The sequence below is a fragment of the Monoraphidium neglectum genome, assembly GCF_000611645.1.
Source record: "Monoraphidium neglectum strain SAG 48.87 unplaced genomic scaffold scaffold02320, whole genome shotgun sequence".
Taxonomy (NCBI): Eukaryota; Viridiplantae; Chlorophyta; class Chlorophyceae; order Sphaeropleales; family Selenastraceae; genus Monoraphidium; species Monoraphidium neglectum.
Window position 1 is genome coordinate 1 of NW_014011308.1, and position 9001 is coordinate 9001.

The following is a 9001-nucleotide window of genomic DNA, read 5'->3' on the forward strand; positions in this document are numbered from 1 at the left end:
CCCCAGCCACGGCCCCTTCCTGCACCACGGCATCATGGCCATGAACCAGGACGACTCGCAGCCCATGGTGCGCCGCTGAAACCGCTCCCCCTCACCCACCCTTCAAACACACACATGCACGGTCGCACGCACACTTATTGCACGCACACGCACGCCGCCTTGTGCCGATCGCCCCGTCGCGCATTCATCAGCCTAGCCGACCGGTTCTGAGTGTTTGCAGGAGCTGGTCCATCGTTGTCGTTTTGCAGAGGGCCCCCAAGCGATGCTCTGCCTGTGCGTCGATGTGCCAGCCGTCTGCACCCTGGCGTCCCCCCGCGCGGCGCGGCCAGGCGTTGGCCGCACTCCCCACGCGTCCGCTGCCGCCTCACCCGCCGGGCCGCACCTCCCACCCCCCCGCGCAGCCGGCGGAGCGCCTGCCGCCGTCGAGCATTGACATTCTGTCCGGCTTCACGTGGCACCACGGGGGCTACCTCAAGAAATACAGCGGGATGAAGGGGGAGAAAACATTCCAGGCGCCCTCTGTGTTCCAGTGAGAACCCCGCGCCGGCTGCTTGGGGCTGCGCTCGAAATCCTTGTGGCTCCAAGGCTAGGGCAGGCAGGCTGGCCCCGCTTGACTCACCTGATGTGCTCCCCGGCCGCCTCGCCGCAACCCCAAAGCTCCTCCTTGTGCCGCAGCAGCCCCCACACAGCATCTCCCGCCCCGACCCACCCGCGCCCCCGCCACTTGCACGACTCATCGCGACTCGTCGTGACTCATCAGCACCGAGTACGACAAGGGGCCCGTGGGCCTCGCTTCCATCTACGCCACGCCCTCGCGCCCCGGGGTCGTGCGCATATTCGCGTGAGCGTCGCGAGCTGCATCATCATGCACATTATCGTTCAAAAACCCCATGCAAGCCGCCCGTGCGCCGCTCGCCACGCACGCTGCGCACGTCACGGCCCTTTGCGGCGCACCTGGCGGCGGCCCCCGGGCCTTGTTAGGGGCGTGCTTGGAACCCGCCCTGGGGGCTCCGCGTTCGCATGTGCATTTGATGTTCCGCGCCCGGCCCGCGCGCTGCCCTGATTTCGCATCGGTTCAAGAAGGGATGCAGCAACCTGCGGCCACAATCAGGACGGTTGTTTGCTATACAAACGCTTGCCCCCCGCCCGCCGTAAACTCCCCGCAGCAAGTTCACCTTCAAAAGCGCGCCCAAGGGGCTGTTCAAGCTGATGTCAAAAGTGCCCCACTGGGTGTTCCTGGGCCTCAAGCTGCAGGGTGGGTGTGTTATTTGCTTTCTGGGTAAAACAGGCGGCCGGCTGCTGTAGGGGGCGTTTCGCTGCTGGGGGCCATGCTTGCGCTGAGAAGCGCCCTAGGAAGTGTGTTTGGGTGGGAGGACGCCCTCTCCCTACTTGTTGTGATTGCTACTTGAAGGCACCCCGCGGCCTGGAACAGCGGCTGATGCCGGTGCAACTCGAGCTGCGTTGCTGCGGGCGCCGCGGCGCCTGGGGACAGCGTATGCCGCCTCTGTGCCCCCCGCTGTGCTGCCTGACTGGCTCCATCGCCGCTGCGGTCAACACAACCGTTGCTCAAGATTGACTTTCAAGCCCGGGAGCCCCCACAAATTCAAATTGCATCATGCCGTTAACCCTGATTGTGATGCTTGCGCGACTCGCATCCACCACCTTGAGTGTCCTGCAGACCAGGACACGGTCATGAACGCCAGGCAGGCGGATTACATGAGGCGCGAGGGGCTGACTCACCGCGATTACTACAGCCCCTCCCGCGCCGACGTCGGCGTGACCGCCGCACACGCCTGGTTCGAAAAGGCGGGGTGCGTGGGCTTGCGGGCCTTGGGGGCGGGCTGCTGCGCGCCACAGGCCGGCTGAAGGCACGCTCCGCACCCGGCAACGGCCCTGCAGCGGCTGCAACAAACGGCAGACTAGCTTGTGGACTTACTTGGACGCATCACGGGGGCCGTGAATTTGTGTGCCTGACCCCACCCCCATCCCCTGAATTGTGGCACACCGTGCAGTCTCTCAGGATCAAAGGACATCACATAATGATGGGTTTTCCTTGATTGCCCTAACCGCTGACTGGACCAATGCAGCCGTGCCGCTCGTCGTCTGACCCCATGGCGTATTGTACGTGTTGCCAACTTCCAAATCCAAAACAGGTACCAGGATATGTGGCGCGCGCGCATGAGCCCTGCCGCGCTGGCCACCGCCGCAGCCAAGCCTGACGCGACTCTGGATCAGATGCTTGACCACTGGGACCGCCACACCAAGCACTGCAAAGTCTGCCAGGAGGTGGGCGCGGCCACCCAATGGGCCAAGTGGCACGAGTGAGATGTGGACATTGACTCTCGGCTTGCCATGACTGCCATTGCAAAAGCTGAATGAGGCTGCTGACAGTTTGGAAAACATGCGGCCTGCTATGCAACGCAATTTGCTCTGTTCTTCACAGGGTATGGCTGTGATGGAGAAGGCCGCAGCGTTCTCGCGTGTCGCTGCCGTCGCCCTGGGCATCCTCGCCGCCTGCCTCGCCGCCGCCGCGCGCGCCGTGACGCCCGGCGCCGCCGCGGCCGGCGCAGCGGCGGCGTTTGCAGCGTGGCTGGCGGGGCGGCTGGCCAGGGAGTCCTACGAGAGGTTCGTCAGCGGAGCACCCGCGTGGCGGCGGGACGGCGGGCTCTCGCTGGTCAAGGGGGCCACAGGCGGCCCCATCAAGCTGTAGACAGGGCGCCTTTCGTGTGGTCGCTTGATGGCTGCCAAGGTCTACAGAGCCCAGCAGCAGCTGCAGCAGTCGGGTGGACGGTTTCAGAGGGTTTGAAGGTTTCATGCGAGGGCGCAAGAATCGTTGACGGCACTTATTGCGATTGCACTTGCACCTGCTCAAAAGATCACAACAGTTTCAACACACGCACAGCCGCACCGCTTCCCGGTGACACATGGTGACGTGTCGAGCAGCGCATGCTGCGCGACTCGCGACGGATATGTTTTCGCAAGCCAGTTAGCGACCCCTTCACGTGTTTGGATCACTAGGCGTGAGGGCCCGCCGGTGTTGAGTGGTGGCGGCATTACCTGACGCATGCGGTTTGAGCAAGGCGTCCCACCATTCATCTGACAAGGCTTTCACTTTGTTTCCTGCAGGTGAATGAGACAGGCAAGAGTGTTGTTTGTATGTGCCTGTGTGGCGTGTGCTGGACCTGCACCCGACACACGCTGGCGACAAATTTGCAACCACTGCCCCGCCGCTGGCTCAGCCAACCTGAGCTTGACGCCACCAGATTTCCTCTTTCCACCACACTTCCTCATGCATTCGCACCCCTGTTGTTTTCAGCACCACAGGCATTGCCATACACCCCAGGTTGAGTTGCCTCGTGCTTTGTCCCACAACCCTGGTGTTGAGTAGGGTGCTGCGGAGTTCTCGAGGTGCTACTCCCCACATGCACACATATTTGGCGCCCGTCCGCATGCAGGAGTAATTGATTGCACTATCAACAAACATCAAATATGATATGGTTCCAAGGTGTGGATGTGGAATTTTCTGGCACGAGAAATCGGAGCACTTGGCCAGATGTCAGCCGGCAACACGCCTGCGTCTGCTTGTGTTGGGTTAACCTCAGTTGCCCGTGCAAGTGGGCTGGCCAGTGCCCGCCAAAATCGAGCGGGCGCGACGAGGGCCCCGCAATCGGCGCCAGGCAGAGCTATTGGAGTTCGCCAGGACTCCTGCACGAGACGCGGCCAGGGCCGGGGAGAGATGCCAGCAGCTGGGGTCTGAGTTTTGTTCTACTTTCAGGTGGCCGCGTCAACAGGTGACACAGTTCAGAGTGATCTAAAGAGTGAAGGGTACACAGAAACACAAGCTAGAGGGCAGGTTTCGGTGGATGGGTCGAGCCACCCCACCATGCCCACGTGGCCACAGCTGTGCATGTATGCAAGGAGGTGCGTCCCAGGGTTCTCGGGCACAACCTCAGTCAACGACAAGGCACGCAGCGGCCGTGGCTGCAACTGGGCATCAAGTTGGACGCAGAACGTTGCCATCCTCACTAGTGAGTGATTCAAACGGCTACATCCACCAACGCTGCTGCAGCGGTGCATGTACTACCTCGGGCGCCGCTCCCGCCACCGCTGCTGCGGTGGCGGAGCAAGAGCGCCTCAGCCTGTTGCCACACCATCCTGTTGCCAGTCACCCACTCCGGCAGGGGGGTCCAAGGGCCAGCAGCTGCCCTTCAGGTGCCAACCAAATAATATTCCAGCCGCCTAGCAACAACGCAGCTGGTCAAAGGCTGCAGCTTTATAACGGCAAGTTTGAGCTGCAGTCCTGTTGCAGCACACTTCCCGCACATGCAGCTCTTGCCTGCATGACTAATGAAGGACCTCTGACACTGATTTCATGCAAGTCACTCACGCAGTCAGGAACATCCAGATGTTGTGACTTGAAACACCACCTTTTCAATGCAGGAAAACTGTAATACATCATACACGTCGTCAGATCGCCTTGAGGTTGACCGCTCTAATCGCGAAGGATGGCATCCTCACGCAAGAAAAGCGCAGCCGAGGAGTCCGAAGAGGCTGTTGATTCCATGCGACAGCAGCTGGAGAGGTATGCATCTTCCTGTATGCCTGCCTGTTCGATTGCATCATGGACTTGCTCGTACATGTGCTGTGCGTGCTGCTGCCCCACAGCTGTAGGCACCCCGCAAGATGTGCCTGGCGGAAAGCCGCCAGCAACTGATGCAACACATCTCATATTTGCTGCCCCTTTCCAACGGCGCCCAGCATGGCGCGGCAGCTTGACAGGCTGGGCGCATGCAACGCGCAGCAGAGATGGCAGCAGCACAGCAGCGGCGCTCGCGCAGACCGCGGCGTGCAGGCGGAGCTCTGCTGCTGTGCAGCAGGCTCAGTAAGAGGTGAGCCAGCAGATGCAGCTTGCCCTGGGAGCCCAACACACAGATCTATGCTACTGAGAATTGTTCCATAATTGTACTGTTGGCAGCACAATTGGCAGCGGCCCCAAAGTCCCTTCAGCGGATGCAGGATTAGGATTAGGATTGGACCATTGCAGGATGCGACGCGCATGGGGCTGCTTGATGGTGGGAGTTGGCCTGCCCCAAACCACAGGTGCTGCTCGGTCACAGGACAGTGTAATAGAGCCGTTCGAGTTTGAGAGGCCGCGGCGGCGCATCAACTGGCGCCGGCTTCACACCCTTGACCCTCAGCGGCTGGTGCGTGTGCGGCGTGAGTGGGGGGTAGTCGTGTGCCCACAACAAACGCCCCAGCAGGCAGGGTAGGGGTCGAAGTGCTCCGGCACGCACCCGCATGCAGATACGGCAAGCCGGAGGGGTCTGAATGCAGCCCAGCACTGCTAGCCAACGCAATTTTGTTTGGACTGCAATGGGTGGCGACACCACCGACTCCTGTCCAATCACGCGGCTCCGCCTCAGGCAGCCGGCGGGGGCGCAAGCATCCTGTCCACCCTGCAAGACACCGCTTATGGGGACCTGGAAGGCGAAAGCACCTTCAATATGTCGCAGTCAAACCTGGTCAAAGTGGGTCGATGGAACACGAGCCGACGATCGTCGGCGCCAGGCGCTCTCACGCGCACTGGCCCAGTTGCGTTGCTGAGCTTTGCAGTGCCGGATTGACGGGCAGCCTTTTTTTTTCACCAATCAAGGCTGCCACGAGTCTAAAAGTCCAGTTTATCTGGCCTCAATCAATCACTCTCGCATAAACCTGCCATATGGTCTGTCCATCTGTGTGTCTCCTCTACCCGCGCCCCATCCCGCGCAGCTCGTGGAAGTCTGCCAGGTGCAGCTGCAGTACCTCTCCCACCAGCTCGCCGCCCAGTCGTCCGCCCGCGCGGCGCTGGAAGCCGAGCGGGTGTCGCTCGCGGCGGGCCTGGCCCGCATGCCGCGCGTCAGCCTGGGCGACGTGCGGGGCGCGCTGGGCGTGCTGGGCGGCGGGGCCGCGGGGCTGGGGGAGACGGGAATCGATGGGATCCTGGAGCAGGTGGGGTGCGGGGTGGTCTCGTTCACTGTAGGGTGGTGCGTGCGGGCGCGGAGCTTGCCTACACCGGTGCGATTGCGTGTGGGCGAGTTTTAATTTGGATTTGGATTGCGCCGGTGCAGGGTACAGAATTGGGTTGTGCTTGTGTGGTTGCGTGCGCTGGTGCAAGTGCGTGAGGGCAGTACGCCTTCTGCCGCGCCCACCAGAGCAGCGTGAGGCGACAAGGTCAGGGTACACCACGGCTGACGCGAGAGCCTCGCACCCATCGCTCGATCTTGGGGTCGCAGGTGCGTGCCGAGGAGCGCATGCTCGCAAAGGCGGCGGTGGCGCACGCAGTCGAGGCGGCGAGACGCCATGCTGACGAGCGGCAGCCGGCGGACGCCAGCTTCCAGGCGGCGGTGCCGGCGCCGCCGCTGCTGCTAGGCAACGGTCGCAGCGGCGGCGGTGGTGGCGGCTGACGCGAATTGCGTGTGGGTGACGTTGATGGCGGACTGCGACGTGCCAGTCTGAACTCTGCAGCCGGTGGTCTGACCGTCAGGGCTCAGGAGGCAGAGGGCTTGCAGTGGCCCGATGCTGCTCAAGGCTTCTTCAAGGGGTTGCGCACCCTCAAGGAATCGGGGCATCTTGGCCTTATAGACTCGACAGCCGCTTGCCTGTTCACTGAGCGCTTAGGAGGTCTGGCGGTGCTCGTTCGCACATCGCGCTGGCAACTGATAGAAATCCTATAGAAACCTGCATATGTCTTCGTTGTGATCGTCAACTTGATTGTTCCAATGCAGTAATCGTCGGTGTGTTGCAGTGCCCCCTACTGTCAGGCTAGCCTGTGTGCAGGAGACACTCGAGTCTTCCTGCCCATAAGACAAGAGTTTGCTGCGTCCCTCCGCAAAGATGGCACAGCTAGTAATGCAACTCATCAGAACAGTGCAATACTATTGAATCAGAACAACGCAACTCTGGAACGCATTGGTAAGGGCGCGGAAAGGGCCTTGTCACTGGGCGTTTGCATGACACAGCCACCAGGCTGGCTGCTGGAGCCAACGCAAGGACGGTTTCGCATGTGCCTGGCCTGCAGCAGTACAACTGCGGCGAACGTACTTGAAAAACTCGTCGTTATCATATACAGCTGAAGTCTGGTGTCTTCACCACGCTTCGAGGTCAAAAGCGGGAGATCTCGTGTCACCCGCAACAGTTAGCCGACATAACGCGGTCGCACTCGGACGGGTCTTGCATACAGTCTCTTGGCCCCACTTTTGGACGGCTGGTACAGAGCAGCGTCATTGCTGCCGTCGGGGCACTCACCAGCTCCCGGCTGAAGCACAGGCCCGCAGCAAAATGGGAGCGCGCGGTAAAGGAAGGTGGGTGATAATAACAATCGCGGCTGGTACACCACCTCGCGAACGCATGCTGCAGCCGCGCCCAGGAGCGCCGCGCACGCGTACCAACACCGCGGCGCGCAGACCGCACCCGCCGCTTTGCAGCGATCCACCGCTCAACCCCTCCAACCCCCCTCCAGGCCGCGCGAGCCGGGTACCGCGCTCGGCTGCTGCTGCGGGTCGATCCCCTGGGTGCAGCTGCTCTGCACGCTCCTCATCACAGCAGGCCTCGTCGTCTTCTTCCTTAAATCGGGGGAGGCCTTCTCGTCGGTCAAAGCACTATTCACAGACCTGAAGGTGTCGGCATCCGCCCAGAAGGTGGCCGCCGCGGCCATGGAGGGCCTGCTGGCCGCGGGCATTGCCGTCGTGGTGGCGGCGATCGTGCTGTCGGTGGTGGGGCTGGTGAACAGCTGGATAGGCAACGCGCGGCGCTACCGCGCCAAGCATGGCGCCAGGGGTGAGGACGCGTCCCTTCGGAGGGCTATATTCTTTTACGAGGCAATTTGAAATCCTGTAAGCACGGCTGGGCGGGCCGGAGGTCAAAGCAGGCACGGCCGGCGTGAACAGCGCCGAGCCCGCTCCCCACGCCCGCCGCTCGGGCGGCAGCGAACCCGCCGTCGCTCAGGAACGTGCGGCCAGCATCCCTGATACCTTGCTGTCGCACCTTGCACAGCTCTATTCTTTAGCCGACCAGGACCTGTTTGCAAGGCCCCCTCGGTATCCGCACACACACACACACACACACACACACAGACACACAAACACACACACACACACACACGCGCACACACACACACACACACACACTGTCACACGCTTGCTCGCACTCGCCCACACTTTTGATCACACCTGAGCCTCATACCAAGCCGCCAACGCCCCGCTCGACAGTCACAGACGCGGCCTCATGCGGCTCTTGGTGCCAGATGGGCACGTCGGTGTTAGTCGTCCTGCTGATGTGGCTGACGCTGGCCCTCGTGGTGGCGCTCATCGCCGCGTGGACGGCGGTGCTCCTGGGTTCCATCTCTGGTGACAGCGGCGCGGGCTTCGCGATGGGGTGAGTGACTTCACCGCCTTCCCCTCGGCCGCCGCCGCCGCCAGCCAGAGGGGGGCAGGATGCACGTGAAGGGCATGCGGCCAGCCTGGTTTGCGTGGAATGCCGCGAATGGGCGCTGGCGGTGGCGTGGACTGGGCCATCGATTAGGCGGGCGGTGGTGGCGCGAGGGCGCTGATCGCTTGCAAGAAAACCAGGCCCGACCCGCCTTATTACTCGCCCCTCACTGGTAGTAGCCCCCGTCAGGCGCACATGCACCACCTTGGCCCTTCATGATTTGCAGCACTCGTGACGCTTAAGAGCTCACCTGGCGCGCCCTGCCCCCGGGGCGGGAATGCATCCTTCCCTCCACAAAGCCTCCACTCTCATTCCACCCTAGCCCACCCCCAGGCAGGCCTTATAGAATCCATCATACAGAGAGTCCTACCTCGTTTCCTCCCTTGAACACACACACACACACACACACACACACACACGCACACACAAATCACATCATCGACAAGCTGCTTTCCTCCTCTTTCGGACTCACACGCGCACCCGACTCGTGAGTACCCCTCACAATCACCCCCAACCCCCGGCCCCCACTCTCCCC

The 9001-nt window shown here is 62.0% G+C and overlaps 3 protein-coding genes across 3 annotated transcripts; all 3 read left to right on the forward strand.

The window, feature by feature from the left end:
• Positions 1-34: 34 nt before the first annotated feature.
• Positions 35-2710, forward strand: MNEG_10451 (cell death suppressor protein; the record flags this gene model as incomplete). Its single annotated transcript, XM_014041075.1, has 7 exons — positions 35-67; positions 402-529; positions 761-841; positions 1167-1255; positions 1679-1811; positions 2154-2286; positions 2444-2710. 7 exons carry the CDS (start codon positions 35-37, stop codon positions 2708-2710), a joined length of 864 nt encoding a protein of 287 aa, XP_013896529.1.
• Positions 2711-5504: 2794 nt separating this feature from the next.
• On the forward strand, positions 5505-6443 carry MNEG_10452 (hypothetical protein; the record flags this gene model as incomplete). Its single annotated transcript, XM_014041076.1, has 3 exons — positions 5505-5528; positions 5770-5988; positions 6273-6443. The coding sequence occupies 3 exons, from the start codon at positions 5505-5507 to the stop codon at positions 6441-6443; spliced, it is 414 nt and encodes a 137-aa protein (XP_013896530.1).
• An 874-nt stretch (positions 6444-7317) lies between these two features.
• On the forward strand, positions 7318-8812 carry MNEG_10453 (hypothetical protein; the record flags this gene model as incomplete). The annotated part of the gene is made up of 4 exons (XM_014041077.1): positions 7318-7340; positions 7499-7815; positions 8247-8412; positions 8800-8812. 4 exons carry the CDS (start codon positions 7318-7320, stop codon positions 8810-8812), a joined length of 519 nt encoding a protein of 172 aa, XP_013896531.1.
• Positions 8813-9001: the final 189 nt, after the last annotated feature.